Raw genomic sequence first — 25,432 nt, 5'->3', positions numbered from 1 at the left:
ATAAATAAGTGTAATGTGATATGTATCATAGCATCACAATTCTAATTCTAAGGTCAAAAAGTTTTAGATATTAACAATATCTCCGGAAAAAAAAAAATTATTAGTGTTATCTATAACTACGTAATCTCAAATAAAGCATTACTGTACAAATTCATTTGAAATATAACGAAAATATTTGTCGAAATGATTTAATTTCCGTTGTAACGAAGTTCGTTATTATTTTAATTAAGTTATAAGATTAATGTCTTTAATAAGAATTATATACTTAATTATAATAAATACAGTATATGCTATCTATACGCTTATATTTTACGCGTAATTTAAAACTCAATCATCTTTTTCATTAAAGATATATTTGCATATAATCAAATATTTATAGGCCTATATGGTAGAAGCTACTTATTGTGATTATGGTAATTATTATCAGTCTTTTAATGTTATCAAAATTTGCATGACCCAAAACACAATTTACAATCTAAGATCATTAAGTTTATATAAATTTGTTGAAATTCACATTAAAAATTTTAAATGCTTGATTAATAAACGACTTTAAAAAATATATATAGAAGGTAAATTAGACTGGATGAATTACAATTACAATTAGCCTAATAAATCTTCAAAAGTTTAGAACAATTTATTAAAAATTTACTATAAAATCCTATTAGTTACAGTTTTAGTAAATAAAAACAGAATTTCTACTAATTATAAGCTAATTTACCTAATTTACTTAATTAATATTATCCATTCATTAATTAGGTATATTTTATAGGTAAGTCCAAATGGTTATAAAGTAATATCTACTGTATTTCATTATATAGTAATGTGTTTTCATTTTCACGTGCTCTGTCACGTGACAGAATATGGGCGGAACTACTTAAAAACCTATTTGGGATTTCAAAAGTTGCGATTCCGCAGGGTCCACAATGAGAAAGTCCGGATAATGAGGGACGAGGGTCAACGGACAAACACAGTTTATCGAGACAGACCACCCACGAAAAATTTTTGAGAACTCTGACCTAGACTCAAAAGCAGGTCCTCCAGAGCAACGGGCTAATGTCTTTATCACTGGCCATCTTTTTAAAAGTGAAAATTTTTTAAATTTTAATTCATAACTTTAAAGTATAATTTGATTGGATTATTCTGTGCTTTTTCACATTCGTTTCTATATATTCATCTGTACATTTATATAAACAAACAATAAGAAAAAGCTTCGAAATTCTCTGCGAATATGATACTCAAAATAAATGTGTGATAGATAAGAAATGAAAAAAATATCGATTAAGGACAGGTAATAGTATAACTTTAATAATAATTTTCACATAACTTCATAATAGAAGAAATAAATTATTTCTAGAAAAAATAGAGATTACAATTTTTGCAAAAAATGTTTTCAAAAGTTTAGCAAGTGTCATAGAATTGAACTTGAATGAAAGAAATCTGCTGAGTATCTATTATAGACCAGAGGCAGTAGCAGGATTTATGTTCTTTTGAGGCCCTAGGCACAATTTTGTTACAAGGCAGTTTATGTAAAAGTTTTTTAATATTAAAAACACAATAAAATCCTTAAACAATAAAAAGTTTTTAAAAGCTTTTTAAACATTCACTAAATTTTTAGAGGCATATTATCTTTTTGTAAGTAATTTTCGAGGTCCTCGAGACGAAAGGCACTAGGCGCATTCTTAGTGCGCCTATTGGATAATACGCCACTCACACAGGGAGTCGTGCTTCGATGCTTTAAGGCATGTATAGTCTTTTGTAGCGTCTAATGAAGCCTTATAAAATAGAAAATAGTATAAGAAAGATAAGTTTTTGAGCACTTATTTTATTCACTTTTCAGATAAATTAACTAAAAAACCAGCGTACTAACAAGTAGTTATAATAATTTTACTTTATTATTAATTATAAAACCCATTGTTAATGTATTCTAAACGTATGCATTATACTTCTACAACCTGTAATACAACATTTGGCCTAAAGGGTCAAATTTCACAGCTTAGGGCCTTAATGCCTTGAAATAAAATTTTGCCTTTGAATTAAAACAGATTTCTCACTTCTGAAGTACAAAAATTTGCTTCAAAATATCACAGATGATCTTCAGCATTACTAACTTTATACTTTGGATATTAACTCAATGGAAACAAAAATTATTGTAAATAGAAATTTTAAACATATCTATATTAAGTTGCAGTGTAATATTTTAAAAATTTATAAATTACATGTAATGAATATAAATTAGAATTCCAAGAAAAATATTTAATTAGCATCTTCCGTTTTACTATAATTAAAAAATAAAAAATAATAATAAAAATTGCAACAAATTAACGAGAATTATATACCCATGAAAATGAAATTCAATACTAAGAAATAAAGATGATATCATTACAAGTGTAAATATAAATTTTTGATTATTCATTATTGTTATAAGTTGACAATTTAATATATATAATAATGAAATATTTTTACAAACTCATCTCCTGTAAAGGTTTTAATTTATCACATTAAATATACAATGAAGCCTCTAACATTATTATATTTCAATGAAGTTAAAAGCATAGTCGAAAACATAGATTCACACGAATATTATCATATTTTTTCCAGATGTAAATTAGATTAGAATTCTCCAAAAATAATAAAATAGCAAAAAATTCTATATAGGAAATTACCGCGAAATTTGAAATATTACACAGTTTTATAACATTGTATAAAAAAATATAGTTATTTCACTTATATTACATAAATAAGTGTAATGTGATATGTATCATAGCATCACAATTCTAATTCTAAGGTCAAAAAGTTTTAGATATTAACAATATCTCCGGAAAAAAAAAAATTATTAGTGTTATCTATAACTACGTAATCTCAAATAAAGCATTACTGTACAAATTCATTTGAAATATAGCGAAAATATTTGTCGAAATGATTTAATTTCCGTTGTAACGAAGTTCTGTAACGATAACATTCGCTTTAATCGTTCGATAATCGTGAAATATTCATTTTTTAAAATAATTAATAGATAAAAAATTAAATTTTAAATGATTATCTAAAATTGTTCTAGATATCAACATAACATTTTCTTTTAACAACATCAGATTAATATAAAGGAAACCTTATTCGCTCTTTCGACCTTAATTAAAGTTTGAAAACAATTTATAAGCAAAATCTTGGATTGATTCCATTAAACGCGTTTTTTTTTTTCATTTTAAAATGGCAAAAGTTAAAAATTTTCTTAAAATATGGTTTGAAAGCGTAAAGGTCGCTCCTACATTGGCTCCGTTTCACCTTACACGTGGGTGCTATATTAATCTTAAATGCATTTAAAATAAGATGTAGAATAAAAAATATTATTTAAGTATAATAATAATATGAATGCAAAGTAATAGAATCAGTAACGGAGATTTTTTTAAAATTAAAATACATCTTTTATATATATAAATACATATAAAATATATATTGTATATTGATTTTCTTCAGTAGTTGATACTCGCCAACAGAGGGCATTATTTTGATGTCTATTGAAAACTTTGTGATCTGTGAAGCGAAGTATCGAAAATAACAGAAATAAAATGAATACAGATAACGAGTAATTTAATTATTTATTATCGTAAAACGTTTTTACATAATTATAATATAGGTAAGATATTTAAATATGTTATAATTTAAATTAGTAGTAATTTTAACTATTTAATTGCTTTTTAATGTCATAAATATGTTTAAATGTTGTAATAATTCATTTTAATTAATATAAAATAATAATATTAATTCTATACGAGTTATAAAATATTTTAATGCTTTATGAACGTGTCCGCTGACGAATTTTATTTTCGTAAAAAAAAAGAAAAAAAAATCATTAAAAATTCGAAAATATAATATATTTTTTCGTATTTATTTAAAATACTTTATATTATTTTAGCAATATTTAAACATACTTTTTTACTTTTTAATAACTTTTTAATAATATGTGTCGGAATACAATGTTGCTTATTGATTTTTAAAATATAATTTAAAACGAAAATAACTTTTTAAATTGTATGAAAATACAACAACAATAATAATAATAACAAAGAATAAATAAAAAAAAATTATTTGAATAAATTTTAAAAAGTCCGGAAAATAAATTTCCTTTAATTATATATTTACTTTGACTTGTTCTGTTTCCGTTTCCTGTTAAAATTTAATATTTTGCAACGAAAGTTAATAAATAAATAAATGTGTAAAATTATTTTATACGAAAAAATGAAACTTGTTGATCGAGTTTAATGCGAATTTTATTTTATTTTATTTTTTCTCATGCCGTATAATTTGCATGAAATAAATATTCATTACAAATATAGAAAAGTTCTCATTCGTTCGACTGTTGAATATAGCCTTTAGTCATGTAATCATTTGTCCAAGTTTTATTTGATTATTTCGGTAAGTTATGGCTTTTAAATATCCGAAATTATTTTAAATTGTTAATCTCGAACCAGAAAACAAATATGGCGTTTAATGTAAAACTCTATACATTTATAAAAATACAAAAAATATATAATATAATATAATATTTCATAATATAATTTTAGACTGAAATTTCGTTTTGAAATAATTGCTAATATTTACATTGTCGATGATACAATTTCTTATCACACGTGGTCATGTTTTTGATCGATCGATTTATGATCTTGATCGATCTTTGAATGCTTTGATTGAAACGAATAAATAACATTTTGCTAATTCAAAATAAATGAATTATTATGTAATGTAGTTTATATAAATGGTAATTCGAGATAAAGGGTCTGTTATAAGAATATGAACTAGATTTTTAAAATAATTATAAAAAATTATGTATAAAATATAAAATATATGTAGAAATGTATTTATGAGATCAATTAGTATGAGTGAGTAGCATGAGACTAACTAGTATGAATTTTACTGATAACTCTTGTATGCATACTTTGAAACTCTTGTGCTCCCATTTAGCTTTGCCTGAATTAGATGTCTACCATTTGTATATGTAAATAAATATATTTCATTTGATCAAATATAACCTTACATTTCAGTTCTGTAGATCAATCTTGGTATAACTGTTACATTTTTTCAAACTAAAGTAAATGCAATATCAGATATAGAATTATATCATTACTTATACATAGCAGGTGATTGCACATGGATTATAAATGGCAACATACCCATATTTTCAAGTTATGGGAAGTGAATAGCAACTAAGTCTTGGTACTTGACTTAAAGATCACTTAGAAAACACATGTATGTTCCACAATTGACTTGATTGAGAATTAGAAACATATTGAGCATGGATTTTTAAAAAATGGGAATGCAAAGAAAAATTATAAGATAAAATACAAGTGCGTCGACTGCAATAAGTTTGTCTCAAGCATAACAGTTGTGCACAGTGAATACTCAAGCAGAACCTGAAAACTTCATTCTTATTTTATTACTTATTTTTTTTGTAGCTTTTGAAACTTATTCTATAAATGACTTGTGTTTACAACTGTTAATTTATTTAGAATAAATAGAGAAAAAAATTTATTCACTTTTACATGTAAAATAAAACTGCAATATGGGGCTGTCCATAAATGATGTTCACACTGGGAGTGAAGGGTTTATGACAAGTCTGACAAAATTGGAAAGGGAAGGGGATGTTTGAACTTCAATGGACCCATTTTATTTCATAAAATTTTATATAGTGTATGCATTTTATTATTCATAAAGTGATACAAGTTTTAAGGGGGATTAAATTTTCTTGGACATTTGAAGAGGGGAGGGGTTACGGAAACTTGGACAGACTGAGATAACGGGAGAGGGGACTAAAAATTTTAAGAAGAATGCGGAAGTAATTGTAATGTGGGAGTAATGGTAAAATATCATGGAGTTAAGCTTTTCAATATTTACAAACATTAGATATTAGACAATAATGTATTAGCATTTTAAAAATAAGATAGATAGTGATAATAAGATAAATAGTAATGATCTGTTATTCAGTAAATTTTATAGATATTATATAAACTCAAAAAATTAATTGTAAATTGCTTGAAATATGGATTAATTCATATCCTTAAATGACTTGTCAATTTAATAAATTGAAGTCACATTTAAATAAATGAAACGAATATGCTTTAATTATCTCAAATAAACTGATTGAAAAAGGATGATCACATGATAATTGATAAAGATATGTGATAAATCAAAATTGTTTGATACGTTACGTGCCAGATGATATTTCCTAACGTTCCACTTTGGGCACTTTGGTAACGTTCCACCCTTAATTTATAATTTTCAAATACATGAGAACTGAGAAATTACTAAATAATTTTGCTAATCGCTTTTTGAACTACAGTACATTACAGTATAATTTCNTTTTTAAATAAAATTTAGGAAATATATATATATATATATCCTAAACTTCTTGAAGTGACTAATCATGTTTTGTTTTAAAGACAAGCAATAATGTAATAATTTTCATATTTTTCAAATAATGGGTCAGTTGACTCTAGACAATAAAGAGTAGCTAGAAACAAAAGAATAAGACAGAGAAAAATTCTAGAAATAACTACGAACAATAACTATAAATGGGTCATTCTAAGTTAAGAGGTACTCGCTGGTTAAGAGAGGTGGTACGACATAAATGTTAGAAATTTAATCTAATTATGTAACATTTTTATTGAAACAACTAATTTCTGCATATCTGCAAGGTGGCCAGTTAATTTATTTATTTTATCTTGTCTTATAAGAGACCAGGGGAGATACTCAATACAGGGGGGAGACTAGATATACAGGGTAGGATACTTTATGAACAGGTGAGGGGTTTTAATGTTGCTTTATGAAAGAAAACAGACTTTTTTTTAAGAATCAACTTTATTTATTCATTTTGAGTTGAGAGACTTGAAAAATTTTCTTTTAGTTGTTGAGATACAACTTCACTATACAGCAGCTTTTTCTTTATTGTTTCTGTATCATTTGCAGTTAGTGAATCTACTAGTACATTCGCTTTGGTGTTTGGCATGTGTGCTGGAGATTTTTTGTTATTCGTTGTAGGTGTTTTTTGTAACGTTGCACTTTAGTCTTAAGTTTAGCTATTTCAGCCGCCTGTGTTTTGATCATCAAGTTTCTTGCCTTCCTTGCACAAATAGACTTCTGCTGTTGTGCTGCTCACACTCACCTGTTAATATCTTCATTCTGAGAAGGTTGTAGTAGCAGCGGGTCTTCATTATCCGAACTAGGAAGGGTTATAGAGGCATTACTTATGACTCAAAGTGCTAAACAATGTCTATGATTCTTCGCTTTTTCTCTCCACAATTTTCTAGCTTTTTGCTATTCTCGGAGGGTCATTTGGTTCACAGTCTTAACAATTCCTTTTTCTTTCTTGTTAAGTATCAAGTATCAAAAGAATTCCTTTTTCTTTCTTCTTTTGATACTTTTCATATTCTTTAACTTTTTGTTGTGCATATTTGTCGGGGTCATTTTTTATGCATTGGTACCTTAATCTTTCCGCTACACGTTTTTTTTCTAGGCATTCTTCATGTGTCATTTTTTTTTCTTGCTACATATTCTGTAAAAAACATATTACAACAGTACCTCAGGATACAAACGCTTCAGCATACGAAATTTTCAGGATACAACATGAAATTCGAATATATTTTTGCTCCACAGTACGAACAAAAACTCACCATACGACGTTACATTAGTTTGCAGCACCATTTTTTATTCACTTCTGTTCATCGGTCTCAGTTTGCGTGTTTGTTTTGTTGTGAAAGGATCTTGCTCGATAAAGGAAATCTTGAGGTATTATCAGAAAGTGACTGATTTTATTGAAAAGAAACATCCAAAAAGGTTCACACTGGCCATATTGCTGCTCAGTTTAATGAAATTTGCCTAAGTTATTTTAGAAACATTTTAAAAAGTAGGCAAAGCCAAACCTCTGTGGATAGGTATTTTACCAAGTGACCTCTAGTGAAAATGCTGGTGGAAGTGAAGGAAAGAAAGCAAAAAGCAGTGAATAAAAAATTTTAAAAAATATATAAAACAGAAAAGATAAAAATAATTTAACACTATTTTTTTTAAGTTATTGTTACATTATGTTATGTAAGTTAAGTTTTAGTATCATTTCCCTTTTCCCCTCTCTTCTGCCACCAGTTTACACCTCCACCGTCGTCTATCCTCATAGGTAAAGTGCAAATAAAACTACATTTTTTATCAATTATTATTCTATTATGGTTATTTATACATTTACAAACTACAAAATGCATTTTTCAGTGTTTTCCTTACTAAAGTTACTGTATTTGTTTTCAATGTACTACTTAGCTTTAATTTGAGTGTGTTTTTCGTGTTGGAATGGATTATTTGGTTTTACATGTACAGTAATCATATGGGGAAAAAGGATTCACTTTACGACATTTTCATGATATGATCTCAGTTTAGGAACGGATTAATTTCGTATACTGAGGTACTACTGTATACTATAATTAAATGTGTGAGATAGGCTAAAAGAGTAAAAATGTATATTGACTAAATTGCAGAATGACAGTTCACATGTTATCCATAAAAATACTCTGATCTGACATTTTTATACCTCCCCTGGACATAAAGTCTTTCCCCTAGAATCTTAAGAAGCAGGGGAGATAGTTTTTCATTAGAAAACAGAAATAATCGTAACAGTCTTTATCATACATAATTAACAAAGAAATATGAGAATCTATGCACAAATAACAGTAAATATACAAATAAAATGAAGTCTTTAGGCGAATAATCACAAAATAAAACTTACCAGTGGAGAGATCACATTCACTCAATCACAACTGTACCCACAGAGTGACGTTACCTTAATGACTGACGAAATGGCTGTGCGGCTAGCTCATGTGACACTTACTGCTAATTTCACGTCCAATGAAATGTGTTCAAGGTCAAAACTTCCCACGATAAAGTAAACAAATGCCGTTTTTTAAGGAATACAAAAAGCCAGGGGATGAGATGCGAAATATGTAGGACAAATGTAGACATAAATATTTTTTATGAAAAAGAAATATTATGTAATTTTACTTGTTAGATTACAATAATTTACTTATTCTATTTTTTTAAAATGAACGATTTTGATATTTTATTAGATTTCTATGTATTTAAAATTACTGATACACTAACAGAATCGGTTAGGGGACAGACCAAGGGAGATATGTGTTTCATGTTTGAGATACTATTGTGACTAAATTAAGTACATTTAAGTAATGAATTTAAGTGACCATAAAGAAGATGGTGAATTTTGAGAGATAACATTATTTCAAACAAATTTTCAAATAAAATGTGATTTTTTATCGTGGACGTCGAAAGTACCTCTTAACTTAGAATGACTCAATTTATATATTTGGAAATAATTACGAATAATGCATACATCATTATTTTACAACTTTTGTCATACATATATACCTATATATATATATATGGCTATACCAATAGCTGAGGTAAAGAGGCACACACCTTTGTTGTTGATGCAGGTGCCTGCATCAACAACAAAGATGGTGAAATGATCGCGCAGGCGTGGAGGTATTTGTTCGAGGAATTCGAACAGGGACAGTCGGAGGGGTGAAACCCGACACGCACAATTATTTACATCTCTGGTGACGTCGTTACGACGGTCAGGAAGAAACACGGTCAGTCACCACCTGAAGCAGACCTCGGTGGAAGTCGAAAGCGTTTGTGGAATATTTAAGAACATAACACTTGTACAGAAAGATTTTCGTGGATTATTATTACTCAACGAAGTGTTAAGTTGTTGGAAGTTGTTTTGTGTTAAATAACTGATCTGCATAATGCTAGTGTTGCCAAATGTTAGTAGTGACATAAACAAGTTGACCATTCAGTCCGTTCCTGATTGAACAATTTTTCCTTTCTTTCTTTTTAATTAGAACATGTTCTAACTAAAAAGGAGAAAGAAAAGGGTTCGTCCAAAAGTCATTTTACGGTTTTCCTTTGAGCACAGTTTCCTTTACTTGGAGATGGCCACTTCGGTGGGAGTGTCCATAGAATATGCCAGCTTGATACTGGTCTCAACAATTGGATAGCTGCTGTCTGAATCTAGATGTAATTATGCATGCAATACCTTCCAAGGAAACTCTAGCTGTCTTTCAACTCAGTCGAGAGACCTCAAAAAATTGTCTGGGGATCTTTGTCCCTTCGCTTTTAAAGGGATCATCTGGCCAATCCACAGCAGGGTCAGGAACTTGCATTCAGGTCAACCTCAGATGAAATCCCGTGTAATACATCCCGCTATGCTGACCCCCTCCAGAAAAATCAAACTGCCCGAGTAAGACAAAACCACTTTGTCTCTGCCAATCATTAGGCCTACATGACATTAGTATATGTAGACCCTACATATTTTCAGAAGATTACTAAAATATATCAAAAATTGCTAAATTCCTTTTCTGCTACTGTCCCAATTAAGTGATTAAATTATGTATTAATTTATTAGTTTGGCTTCCGTTCTTTGAGATTTGGCCCAATAAAGTGACTGCCCTGATTAACTGGTGTCTCAATTAAGCGGAATCCACTGTGTGTGTGTGTGTGTGTGTGTGTGTATATATATATATAATAAAATTGCAAACTGTCAGAAGAAGAGGACATACTTTCACTCAAGTCGAGAAAAGGACTGGGGGTGCTAGGAACAGAGTTGAATGAGAAGAGGTGACAGGTGATCCAAGCATATTCCACGGATTGTTTGATGAACTCTTGTGATGAGTAGAAAGAAAAAGGAAAGCTTCAAAGCGTATTGCACCTAAAGAAGGAAGTAGAACTTTTTATGAAGGCTTCCCGGAGGACTCTGTCTTTATCAGAAAGGAATATTATTCAATTGCAAAGAAAAATTATCCCGGGTATTTCTATCCTTATTCTATCCTATCTTCTTCATGTGTTTTATTTCATATCTTTGTGTTCTAGTTTTTAAGATAGCTTTACTGTAGCTTTAGTTTGTGATTATTGTAACATGTAAACAGAAATTACTTTTGTACTTTCGCAATGCGAACAAACATTTTTTGGGAGGAAACAATTGCTGGTTGCCGACTATAACCGGAATCTTGGTAAAGAAAAAGATCCTGTAAGCATGAGCTCGAAAAATAAATTTTTGTTTCACTTTGTTTACATACCAGATGTTCTTGTTGGTGTCTTGTCTGAATCTTTGATCCAGCCTTTGGTGGTGAATTATGTTTTGGTATGTGAATTATTAACTCTTACATAACATAAAACTTCAACATGGTTTCATATTAACACACACACACACTTATTATACAGTAGACCTTCATTATAGCACTGCTCACTATACTGCACACTCAGTTATAGCATGGGCGATGTTTGCGACGTGATAAGCTCAAACACATTGTGTTGCCACTGTACTGCTCAGTATAACGCAGTTCACCTTATAACGTGGGTGTTGTTTCCCGCTCGACATGCACGTTATATCGGGGGTCCACTGTATATCATTCATTCATTCATTTTTATTTACTATGTACTGTCAAGTACATTCCTGGCCCTGCATGGAACATTACCAGGAGATAAACAATATACATTCAATTCAATATATATTCAGTTACAATATATATTCGTAGAGAAAATTAAATAACATTAAGTTGTAGTAATGGTAAATAAAAAAAAATTGTTGAGGGACATTGATAGCACGATCATATACAAGTTCAAGTTTTTTATTGCCGTACAAAGGTACAAGCCCGGTACTGCATAAGCACAACCGGTTTGAAAACACATACAACAGTAAAGATACAGGAATAGAGTACATAACATTACATAACATGATATTCGATATAAATCAATTATATACAAGGTATGAAATAAAAGACGGGACTATAGATACGGAGCACTATATACATAACATGATATACAAAGCAGTTTAATTACATACTAGAGATCGCGTAACAAATGAGAATGACTTTATATACAGGACATTGAATTGGAACACAATATACAAGACAAGTACATGTCAAAGGTCAAATACATAATGGAATTGCATAACAATATGAATAAGTTATAAGTGGTGGTATTTATGTTGCTAGGAGATGCTAGCTGAGACATAGAGAGCTGCAAGTTTACAGTATTTGTTGACCAGCTGATTGAAGTAAACGTAAGTGGAATGTTCGTTGATCAACTCATTGCAACTACAGAGCCAGTCCTTTCCCTGAGAGTTGATTATAATCTTTAAATGTTGCCGCTCAGCATCGAGCATTGGGCAGTTGAAAATATAATGGAGTGCTCCATCCTGAGTGCCACAGAGGGAGCATGTATTGTTTGAGTAATTGGTAAATCTGTTAAGGTAGCAGTGGAAATTACCATGGTTGGTAAAAAATTGCAATGTGGAATGGTTGAGTTTCAACCATTTATAGTTATAAATGTCCGAGATATGCGGGAAGAAGTTATTGGTAATTGATTGACAGTTGTTGTTCCAGTCATTCTGCCAGTTTTTGAGGAGATTGTTCCAAAGGATGTGCTTTAAGGTGGAATTGCTCATATTATTATAACTAGTGGTGAGAGTGAGGTCAGTGGCAGCCTCCTTTGCTAGATCGTCTGCCTGCTCGTTACCAGGATTACCCTGATGTGCACGAGTCCAGTTCAAGAAATATTCATTGGTGGAATGACGAATAGTGCAATAAATATCAGTAACTAGGTGGTGTGGATGTTTGTTTTTAATGCTGGCGATTCTGGCTTGACTGTCAGAGACAACGTTTATACTAAGGCCAGAGAAATTATTTTCACACCAGTGTATGGCGTGCATTTACAGCAAAGAGCTCAGCCTGAAAGACTGAGCAATGGTCGGCAAGTCTGAGTCGTTTGTGGAAGATTTCATCTTTGTCCCTATATACCACAAAGCTGCCTCCAACATGATTATCAACTTTGGAGCCATCCGTAAACACTTTGCAGTTGTTATTAAAGTTCCCATTAAATTTAATCGGGTTAAGATCTCTAGGGTAATGAGTAAGGTGAAAGGGAGTGGACGTCTCCAAGTCATTGGCATTAATTGTGTAGGAAGGGTTGATGTTAATGTTTTGTCCCCACTTGATATTCCACTGTTTGTAGTATAAGTCAATAACTTTTTCAATTGGCGGTTTGAGGGCCATCACCTGAAGGCTTGCATTTGGAGCTGTGCGATAGGCCTTTGTTATGAGTAGTAGGGCTTTACGTTGGGCAGAGGTGAGTGCACGTCTACGATCATATACAGTATATATTTTAAAGCCTGATAAGTATATAATGAAATAACCAACAATCACCTGAAAGATCGGGCTTTCATGTGATTGTTGGTTATTTCATTACATATTAAACAATCATAGCAAATCTCTCATAACATGGTATTTCTGAGCTTTTTTTTTTTTTATGGGAAAAATCCATTGGATATAATTTTTTTGACATTTCCATTCTTTTTTGTGAATCTCTTCTGTTGATTCGCTAGTTGGCTTAAAACAGTAATTCTCAATCTTTTTTTCGTCACGATACACTTTTTTAATAATTTAAAAATTTGGCGGCATACATGGTTACTTTGGTAAGTACTGCAGGACAACCAGTGACATCATAACAGTGATTTTTAAACGCAGTTGGTTATTTTGGTCATGTTTTCTAAACACCTTGGTAACTACTGGCAGTTACTGGTAACATTGGTTACAATTTCCAAATGTGCCCTAGGAAGGTAGAACTAATTGAACTACTTGTCTGACGTCACTTATGTATGCATATTCGCAGTGGTGGCACACTTCAAAAATCTCACGGCACAGTGGTCGAGAATCACTGGCTTAAAAGAAATTGGAAAATCTCTGAACTTTCAAAAACATTAAATTAAATTAAATTAGATTTATTTAACCTAATGTTTTTAACATCTAATAATTATTATAAATTATAAATAAACAACTTGTAATTATATAAAATCAAAACTATTACATTTGGATTTAATATTACTTATGTCACTAGTGGTGTGCTTGTTTCATCAAGATGGATCAGTAGAAGCATATTGAGTTACATAAATAACTAATAGTATTAATTCTGTTTTATTAAAATATTAAGTATGTGAATACTCTTAGTGCTAATGGAAAATTGTCTAGTTAGTATAAATGTTTGTTGTTAATTATTTGATTCCTTAATATCAAAGTGTAATGTTTTATATACAAATATCTAACAATAAATTTGGAAAATCACATCTTTCTTAAAAGTATTATTGGAAGTTAATGAGTTAAAGTCATGTTGTGTTTAAATTTTTTATCTAAATCAAAATAATATTTGTATGAATGGTTTGATGTAAATTTTGAAAAATTTTTAAATTAATAATAGAGACTGACTTCTAGATAAAAGACAGTTATATCTTTGTTTCATTGACTATAAAATATATTTAATAGTTTTTAGAGATTGACATATTGAAATAATATAATTTTAAATACTGCACTCTTAGAACCTATAACTAGTGTATTATTAGACATATCAATGATTTGTTGATGAACTGTATTATTTGAGAAGGCAACGTGGTCAAAAGTTTGTTTTGCTCTATCTCCTATTATTACTTCTGCTTATCTTGGCTGCAGGCTTGATTAAAGTTTCGCCAATCGTCTCCGCTGCACTACATTTCACAATTAAAAGCAACATGTGATATGAAGCTTCTAGGATTTTTTGATTGTCACCTTCTGTCAAACCCCACATTATTTTTTGAGACTGATTTAAATCCTTAAGTTTGTTTTCAAAAAAATTAATGGGTTTATCTTTGTACGGATTGTGGTTTGTCTCAAAATGGCACTTTAAGTTGGAAGGTTTCATGCTTTCATTTGTTAGCTTTTCAAAACAAATGACGCAAAGTGGAATAGGCTCTTTTTATCTCCAGTCCACAAGAATCCAAATTTAAGCTATTCTTTGTTGTACTTGCGAGTTTTCCTTGCTTTTTTCTTAACAGGTTCATTCAGAATTGAAGGTTAATTTCATTATTTTCTATTTGTTGAATGCTACTATAATCACTACTTTCTTTTGGTTTAGAAGTTCCATATTTCAACCAGTGATCCATAATCTTGAATGTTAGGGATAAAAATTATATTTTGTAAAAATAATCAAAATCAATGGGACTTACCGTACATTTCTAAATTTGACAGTTGACTCAATAGTGAATTTTCTGTTGAGTCCCTCCATTGAACGATCTGACATAGGTTCTAAGAGTGCAGTATTTAACACATCTTTGTGTTTAGTGGTGTAGTTTAATATAATTTTGTTTGTATTTATGGATAAATATAAGTTTTTTTATAATAGAACATCTAGGAAATTTATATACAAATTGCAAAATAAAGTGCAAATTATAATTAATTCAAACATGTTATAGTTATAAGTAATTTTGATTTAATTCTAGAATTTATTTTAATCTGAAATTTTTACTAATAGTTGAATTATGTTTTTAATATTTAAATACCTTGAGTTTATTTTGATAATATATATAATTAACTATTTATTTAAAATTCCAAATTAGTGTTTGAAATTAAAATGGAACAGAAGAAAACAAATGAAAAGTCAACTATTTCTATTCTTTTCATTTCCTTAATAATTGATTTACTTGGTTTTACTGTTATTTTACCTCTTCTGCCTTCATTATTGGAATATTACAGTCAACATGATAAGGTAGGTTATAGATTAATTTTATTATAATAATCATGTATAATTTATTATTTTAAAATTTTTATTAATTTAAAACAAATAAATATATAGGGTGGTCACAAAGTCCTGTACATATCGCAAAACAATATAACAGTAAAGATAATTCACCTAATATGATTTAGACTGTGGTAATAGAAAAAACAACTCAAACAACTTTTATTCAGATTTCAATAGACCTGTACAGTACATGAGCACCATTAGTAGCTTGCAACAAATCCAATTGACATTTAATTGCAAGCCTTACATTATTGAGCATGTTTGAATTTGATAATTAGTATGGCATCAGCAATTTTGTTTTTCTGAACAGCTAAATGGGGGTTGATCTTGTATAGACCTGATGTTTACACCTCAAATATTTCTTTTGAGGTTACATTAATGTCCTAAGGGATAGGTCCATCTCTGCCTCTCCATCTATCTGGGAAACTTTCATTCAACTTGGTACAAATGTCCAAACCCTAATGAGGAGTGGCACCATTATCAGGGTTGGAATTATAGGGGGTTAAGGGATGTTAAATCTCCTTGTCCTGTCCAACATCCCACTTCCCACATGTAAGTGGGTAGCAGGATTGGACATGTAAGGGATGTTAGACAGATACCCTCTCTATTATTTCTTATGTCATATACATTATGTTAAGGTACACAAAGATTTAAAACTTGAAATTGTTGAACTTTATTGATATTTTCAGAAAAGCATATATAGTGTGATAACCACCGGCGAATTGAAGTGTTATTATTTCCATTTTTTCGTGAATGAAACAATGATTAACAAACACTTTCTTGTTAATTTACAAACTATTCTTTAATTCACTATATGTTATCAGGTTCTTTGTATATTGGATCCCAACATGTAGGCGGTGAGGATACAAAATCCGGGATACATAAAACAACTCTATTTTTTTTTCAATAAGATATCTGTATTTAATCTACTTACAAACAATAAGAAGGAAGGAGAGGGAGAATATAAGGATAGAATAAGAGGAAGGTGGAAATAATCGGGTTTTTACTCTGGATGCTCCGTGATACTGGGCGGGCTATTGTCATCTCTGATCATCTACTCCTATTGTGGAGGCTTTCCTTGGTTCTTTCTTCTCCTTCTTTAATGGATCTCTCCTGTTCTCCTTGTCGATAATCCACTTTCTTCAATATTGTCAGTGTCGAGTCCGTCCAGCAGGAAGTTCTTGACCTCCTTTAGTGGGCTGGATAGCGTCTTCTCCTCGACCTCCCTCATTGAGTTTCACTTTTCTTCTCTGTTCCGATTCAGAGCTCGATCCCCCTTGACCTTTTCCGTTGAGAGCCCAGATCCCTTCTAGTTTTTTTTATTACTTTGTTTTTCTCCTCTTCTTTTTATTTTACAATGCTGTTTTTGACATCACTCACTGCCAGATAGTAAAGTAATTAAGAAGGAAGTCTTTTTCTTGATCAACAGGAAAGGGATAGAAACAAAGAAAATCTTAAGCCTAACCTACATTTATAGAATTATTAATTATTAAATACAATAATATGGCCAACGGCCACAACAGGACAAAAGTCAGAACGAGAATGATTTGAATGATTAAACTGAAAAGAAATTCTTTTGAAAAAGATTGTAAGAAATAACTTCAGCATGAATCATTTCCCATTGATACAAAGGATTATAAATACTAAAAGAAGAGATAACTAATGACAACCTGCTTTAATCAGATGTTTTTTAGCTAAAAATTGCTGCAATAAACCCAAATCTCAATCTTCATATGACACATACCTTTTCCTACTTGACTCTTGTCTTAATATGACAGACTTTTAAATGGTCTTAGCTCAATATTTTGCTATTAAAGTCTCAACATTAGGATAGAAAAGTACTCACAACAAAATAAATAATTCCTTAATTGTAACACAATTTTCTGTAAACAACTGAAATAAATACAGTGTAGGGCCATTAAGCCGAGGTGATTGGGGTCCAAACTGCTTAACCGCAACTTAGGTGGTCCACAGCTTAAATATTTTTTGATAATGCATAAATTACAATAAATAATGAAAAAATTAATGTTTTTTGATTAACAGTCTTGAAATTAATAATAAATTATTGTTTAAGAATAACAATACATATCAAATACATTTAAAACATTTTATTTCACATCTTTTCATAAAAATCACTAAATATGTATTTGTAACATTGAATTTCATTGTAAGTTATTTTATTGTTTTTTGATAATAAAAGACTAATCTTCTATAAATTCCTCTCTGAAGTTATAAGCCAGCATTTAAATATTTAATGTGCAATAGTGCATAGCACGTCAATCATGGACATTCGAAATGCCAAAATGACAGCTGTCAACACCTGTCTCAAGTGTTTGAGAGGCCATGTCCAGGTCTGTACAATCCATAGTGTCAACCTAATTTTTTAGGGCTGTGTTGGTAGGCTTAATGCATTTGCTCTACACTCTCAGATGGTCAGCCACTGCAAGAGTGATCAGTAACCAATTCTGTCTCGTTAAAATTCTACAACCAGCTCTTAATGGAATTAATGCACAGAAGATCCTTTTCATCTTCTTTCCTATATTATTTCTGGATAGTAACCACCAATTTTTGTCTCAGACAATTGACCTGTTTCCTGTAATGTTATCATTTTGCTTTCAGATGTCTTTTGACATTCTATGTTACTTAACCTGAAAAACTGTTTGAGTTATTCTTCTCTTGCTGCCAACTTTATCATCTTAGGTCAATTAATTTTTCTGTTATATTGTTTCAAAATGTGTGAAGGACTTTGTGATTACCTTGTATATATTATTGTTATCAACATTACTTTTTAAATAGTAAATTTTTATAATCGTTTATTTGATTTAATTGTATAGCAAGGTTTATATCATTGGATAGATGAAAAACTAAGAATTTTTCAAGATTATGTAGGCTTGCCTAATGAATTTAATAAAGTATTATTTGGAGGTTAGTATCAGTAATTTAATTATATCACATTGCATTATATATTATGTTCAATTCTTAAATGTATATCAGAAAAATATAATTTATATAAGATAAAATAACAGAACTAAATGGTTCTTCTAGGAATCTTTTTAAAAGACAGGTTAATATAAGTTTATATATATCCAAATGTTTTTATTTTAAAATCTTTTTTTCATGCTTATAACCCACAGGTTATCTATATTTAAAAGTCAATTTATGGGATGTAGGTTATATTATGGGATGAGTTGTTTGTCTATTGTAAATTACAATCATGAACTTGCACTTATGGATCAACAGATCTGCTTCCAAAGGAACTGGGTAAATGGTGGAGTGGGTTATGTGAAGGCTTTATTTCTATTCTAGCAATTTTCTGCAGGTTATATGTCACTAAGGGGTTATATGCTTGAGAATGCAATAACAGGATTATAAATTCTCCATGTTCCTCAATTTTAGAAATTTCTGAATTAAATGTTATAAGTATCAATATTATTAATTTTTTTATATGTGACAGTACATCTTGTATATTTTTTTCTGTATGTACTATGATGATATGAGAGAATTTTGTAGACAAAGAAACAAGTTTAGTAAAACAAGAATCTTTAATTTGTGTAACTGAATACAGGAACTTCTTTTATAGTATGGCAGCTATATGATCTCTGTCATATAGCTGACACGAATACATGATAATACAGTAACCAATAATAATAAAAAATATATAAATTGAAATATCACGACAAATCAATTCTTACTTAATTAATATTTTACAAAAGACAGATACAAATATCTATGTATTTTTTTACAACTACCTTATAACTAACTAATTATAAATTTAAGAGAATAGGGAGATTTAGAGCAAGGAAGAAAATAGAAAAAAAAACCGGGTACCCAAGATTATCGGCAGTGCTCTCGATGCATTAGATCAAAAGGATGAACTACTTTCTAATTAAGATGAATATTAGCTTAGTTTACTAAACCTCATATTAAATCAAATACACTGGGATGAAAATGGTACTCTTATACTTTCACTATCAGGAATCTACTTCTTTCTCCAATTCCTTTGTTTTCTCCACGAGGTGTCACCAATGCTCTGGAGAGCTTCGTTCACACGTCCCTTCTCATCCAATTCCAGCCAAAAATATAATTTCCCTGGGTTATAGCCTGCTCTGAGGGTCGCATACTGTCCCATTGTTCTTAAGGGACACCTGCTGTTAAGAATGAGTTGAAAGAAAGTTCCAGAAGGAAAGATAATAGCAATAGAAATGAGGGAAGGGAAATATAATATTCTAAAATAAAATGAATTAAAACTATACAATAATGGCATGCAGCCACAGTATGTTTCCTTTTTTCTACTCCTGTATTTTCAGTCTTGGAATAGATTGTCCGTTCCTATTTCTTTGTGTAAATATAACTCTGGGTTGGCCCCCCTTTTCCTGTCCAATTGTGAAGAACTGGTAGGACGAGTTTTGGAGTAGCCCTGAAAACAGAAGTGAAAGGACAGGACACTTTTTTGATTGTGGGCCAGTGAATAAGATTGTTGAAGAAAAGCACATGGTGTTATGTTGTTATGTTCATCAGAGCCATAACATAACATATGGAGGATGAAGACAAAGAATCACTATTGAGGACTAGAAAGAGAAATCAACAAGGATATTTTACCTTTCAGCTTGGGTATTAGAGATCTGGAATGTCTTTTCTGGTGCTAATACTTCTTTGACTAGAAGACATTTCTACGTGTTATTATCCAGAACTGTCTCACAGTATTGGCAACTTAGACATCTCCTGGTACTGGTTGTTTTTGTATTAGTTGTAAGTTTGATAGTAATGTTTAATTTTAGTTTAGTATTAATACATAGGGTAAGCTTAATTATATTAATAAAATGGTTGTGTATGTCAGGTTTCAATTTGTTACTCCAGTTATTAACTTCAGTCCCAGATGAGTTATTGGGGTGCATTATTATTTGGTTGAAATCACTGCTGGCTGATATCCCAGGTCTTGGGGAGTATTTTTGTATGTGTTTAGTTGTTTTTAATAAATTTCTTGTATTTTTTTACAAGTGTGTATTAATTCTTTGTCCACAACCTGTTATGAACTAACTTAACATCTCACACATGAATCTAAGCAACAATCTCAAAACTTTATTTAATGACTTTATTTTCATCTTTGAATATATAAATATAAAAATATGTAGTCAATAACATATTATAGTCAAAAAAGGAGAACACAAAATTAAAGAGCCACTCTATTTTTAAGCTATGATTACAAATTAAGATAGACTTTTCTGTAATATGTTCCATATTTTGTTAAAAATACTGCCTTAATTCTTAATAATACTAAGAAATAACAAGAAATATTTTTCTGTTTTTCATAGGTTTAAATAAATAATAACGAGAATCAATTACATAGGTTAAATGAATAGAAAATTCACTCTCTCTTTTTTAATTATACTGTTTATTATTTATTAACAATTCCTAAAATTTATTTGAATTTTTTATATTTTATTAACTTTTAAATTAAATGTATCAAACATTTTAAATGTCTGACTTATTTAATTTGAAAAAATATAATCTATATGCTTATAATCTAAAATTATTGGATTGATACATGACTTTTACTTTCCCAGCTGTTATAACAGCCAGGAAACATAACATAACATGGGAAATCATCTCAAATGTTACTTTCTTGTTACTTTCCTGGCTGTTTTTATAACAAAATCTCATAACAGATGGCACCACACACAATTTCATTTATTATAATTAATACAGTAATACAAAAGTTATATTTTTAATAAAATCTTATAACAGTCAGGAGTCATGCAACTCATTACTGGATTTTTTTTTTAATTTATTTATAAAAGCGACTTACATTTGCTTATTTGAATTTAATTCACATTTTATTTTCATTTTTAATAGGATTTATTGGATCAATGTTTTCTTGTCTGCAATTTTTTTCTGCTCCAATTATGGGTGCTTTATCAGATGTTTATGGTCGTAAGCCAATTTTGTTACTTAGTATGGTATGTATAGTTTTGATACTTTGTGAAAACTTAAAGATTAAATTTTATTAGATGCAGGCCTTATTCTAAGGATATTTTTCTATTTCATAAATATTAGTTTTGTTTTGGTCAAATCAATAAATCCTAGCATTAATAAACCTGTTTTAAAAGACATAAATGAAAAATAAGGACAATATATATTGTGACATTGTCACAGTGCCAAGCTGCAATTTTTCATCACAGTTTTCTCAGTTTTAGTAGTGTCTTTCCCGTCTATCATACTTTTCCTGTTAACATATCCCATGTTGAATTTTTGTCTATGTTAAGTCTAACAAAAAAAAATTTTTTTTTAAATAATAGTCGTGGCTATTGTATCATTAAAAATTATTTTTTTATTTTGTACAAACAAATTAAATATATTGAAAAGTATAAAAACAAAAAAAATTATATTTTGAAAGTTCATTTTAATATAAAAATTCTGATGCGTAGCGGCAGCTAGTATCAAAAACGTACCGATACTGTAACGAGATATATTGGGTTTAACCTGGCAGGTCAAAGGTCACGACCCCGATATATGTTGGAAATAACACAGGATAGGTTAACAATAGAGTCATGCAAGTAATCTAACTTCATTCAGGAGAAAATTTTTGAATTGAAATAACATGACTTCTGGTCTAAACCAGAAGATTGTATATAGTTAATTGAAGCCTTCTGTCACTAAGCTTTTCATATCTGATCATGACTTTCATCTATCTAACGCCATTCTGGTGATAATGTAAATAGTAATAGGAAGAACAGAGATGGATGGATGGATGGATGCCAGTGGAAATTTATAGGTTTGCAATTTTTGAAAATTGCAGCTCAATAATACAAATCTTATATCTATATAATTATTTATTAATTTTAATCAATAGACATGAACAGTACACACTATGCACCTGCATGTTATATAATTTACAATATGATAAGTGCTTGGTTGTGGATTACAGATTTAAATGGTAATATTGATGTCATTACCATACACAAGCAGTGGTTTTAATTTAAAATCACCATTGACGTTACTACTCAAAAAAAGAGTGAAATGGTCTTTTACACCTTTGAATTTTAGTGCTCGCCTTTGTTCACATGATATAAATGTGCTTTGGCATTCTCTTCCAGAAAAGTCCCTTCTTGTCAACATTAAAAACTAGAAATCACCAAACAATCACCTAAATATCGGGCTATAATAAGGCTAATTAAATGATTGGTTTAAAGTAATTTGACACTAGAGGTAGACCTTAGGCGCCATCTCTTAAGTAAATTAATAATTATAATTAAATAAATAAATTTAGAACCTTCTGGAATAAAAGAACTGGCCCTGGACAGGGCTCAAACCTGCAACCTCCGCTTGCCGTGCGGTGCGCTTGCCAGTTACGCCACTCGGACCCCGAGCTAGTCTTCGCTTCCAGAAGTATATTACATTAGATATAACCTTACTTGGTTAAATACGACACTGACTGGGGATGACTCCTTCGCCCATGGCCTAAGACCATCTCCACAACGGCACTCAGCCAGCTATCGCATTATCGTATATATATAAATAATAAAATCTCAAAGCCCAGGTAACATACAATAAATCACCAAACAATCGCCTAAATATCAGGCTATAATAAGGCTAATTAAATGATTGGTATAAAGTAATTTGACACTAGAGGTAGACGTTAGGTGCCATCTCTTAAGTAAATTAATAATTGTAATTAAATAAATAAATTATTAAATAAATTTAGAACCTTCTGGAAGCGAAGACTCGCTCGGGATCCGGGTGGCGTAACTGGCAAGCGCACCACATGGCAAGCGGAGGTTGCAGGTTCAAGCCCCATCCCGGGCCAGTTCTTTTATTCCAGAAGGTTCTAAATTTATTTAATAATTTATTTATTTAATTATAATTATTAATTTACTTAAGAGATGGTACCTAACGTCTACCTCTGGTGTCAAATTACTTTATACCAATCATTTAATTAGCCTTATTATAGCCCAATATTCAGGCGATTATTTGGTGATTTTTTGTATGCTACTTGGGCTTTAAGATGTTATTATTAAAAACTAGTTCTGGAGGATAATTCCCTCTTTCAATTATGGCTTTTAAAGTTGTTGGAAAAGCTGAAGTAGCTGCAGTATCTGCACTTGCTGCTTCTCTAGTGATTCAAATGTTATGGAGGTTGCTTTTTTTTAAAAATTTATCAAACCAACTTTTGCTAGCTGGAAAGTTTTCACTCATATTCTCTCTTTGATTTTGAATGTGATTAAAGATACTTATGGCCTTTTGCATGATTATTGCCTGATTTAGTGTAGTGGCATGTTACATTTGATTTCATCATCAATCCAAATGCAAAAATGCTTCTCCAATTTCCCTAAAACATTGCTTCTGGATCAGGTTATCTTTGTTACAAAAGAAGTTCTGGTGTGGTTGATGACAACTTAATTTTCTACTTGTTTTTTAAAATGGTTTGTATAGTAGAAGTAGATAAATTTAAAGCAGTTCCAATGTCGACTTGATGTTCACTATTTTCTAATTGCCTCAGCATCTGCAATTTAATGTTGAGAAAAATGCTTTTTTTGTCATTTTTGTTTTAACTGTATTACCTTTACACCTACTCATTTTGAATAATTTGATAAATTGCAATAAATTACAAATATATTAATGAAATTGAACTAAATTGAATATATATTAAAATTTGTACAAGGATTAATTTTTAATGGACAAATAGAATTTTTATTGATTTTTTTTTTAACATATAATGTTGATGATTACAGCACATAAATAAATAGTGTTTTTACGCAGCACTCCAAACCATATTGATAGCTTGGACACTGTTTCACTGCTAATGAACACAATGTATGGAAACAAATGCACCAACAATCATAGATTTAGGGGAAGTACAGCACCACAGCAAATTGCCACCTTTTGCTGATTGGTTTATATTCGAGAATAATCATATTACTGTATATACGAATGAATAAAATGCAGCAATAATTTGAATTATCATAAATTTTGAGCTTTTTCTTTAGGCTTTGAGCAGACCACATTATATCAAATCAGTATTAATCAAGGAAGTGCTAAATGAGCTCTTACTGTACCATATATGCGCACTGCTGACTATGCTGAAAGGGCTAAACCACCTCATAACTCCCTGTAGCCATGGCTCTATATAAATGTAGTTATTGAACTTGCCATATTCTCCATGGGATAAAGAACAGTCATGTTAACACAAAAAATGCTAGGTGTTTTTATTTTTTGAGTTAATTTATTTTTGTTTCAGATGTAAGAGTTTTATCACTTTCAGAAAAATAACCATGAAATATATACTACCAAAATTGAAAAGAATCATTGATATGTTTCTATTCTAATTTTTGACTGTTGTCTGATTTTTAATTTTTGCTATTGATTGAATTTTATTTTGCTATTTTATCATTTTGTTTCTGTATTGAATAAAATGTATTTAATTGTTTATGATTTTAAATTTTATTAATTATAAAACTTAATATAAAATATAAAATACTATCAAATTTTAATATTTCAGTTTGGTATTGCAGTTTCCTATGCAGTTTGGTCATGCTCTAATAACTTTGGAATATTTGTTTTAGCAAGAATTATTGGGGGTTTGAGTAAAGGAAATATCACTTTAAGTGCTGCTATAGTAGCAGATGTTTCTGACTCTAAATCAAGAGCTAAAGGAATGGTGAGTTTAAAATTTATTTTTATTTAATTTTTTCTTTTATACTGTATTATAAACATAAGCCTTAAATTTTCAATGAAAATGTTTTATAGGAGTTAATATAATTGAAATAACAAACATCAGAATGAA

At 30.0% G+C, this 25,432-nt stretch overlaps 1 protein-coding gene across 1 annotated transcript in view; it reads left to right on the top strand.

The window, feature by feature from the left end:
* Window positions 1-4,224: 4,224 nt before the first annotated feature.
* LOC111619654 (major facilitator superfamily domain-containing protein 10-like) overlaps window positions 4,225-25,432 on the top strand; it is a 39,966-nt gene continuing 18,758 nt past the window's right edge. The window contains exons 1-5 of the mRNA XM_023361417.1: window positions 4,225-4,410; window positions 15,470-15,618; window positions 18,486-18,576; window positions 21,505-21,608; window positions 25,148-25,306. Of these exons, the coding sequence (XP_023217185.1) occupies window positions 15,484-15,618; window positions 18,486-18,576; window positions 21,505-21,608; window positions 25,148-25,306 (489 nt within the window). The 5' untranslated portion in view covers window positions 4,225-4,410; window positions 15,470-15,483. The remainder of the gene's footprint in view (window positions 4,411-15,469; window positions 15,619-18,485; window positions 18,577-21,504; window positions 21,609-25,147; window positions 25,307-25,432) is intronic.

The sequence above is a fragment of the Centruroides sculpturatus genome, unplaced genomic scaffold (assembly GCF_000671375.1).
Source record: "Centruroides sculpturatus isolate CEXI.00-Female unplaced genomic scaffold, Cexi_2.0 scaffold25, whole genome shotgun sequence".
Lineage (NCBI taxonomy): Eukaryota > Metazoa > Arthropoda > Arachnida > Scorpiones > Buthidae > Centruroides > Centruroides sculpturatus.
Note: the sequence above shows the minus strand (reverse complement) of the source record. Positions and strands in the feature narration are given on the sequence as shown.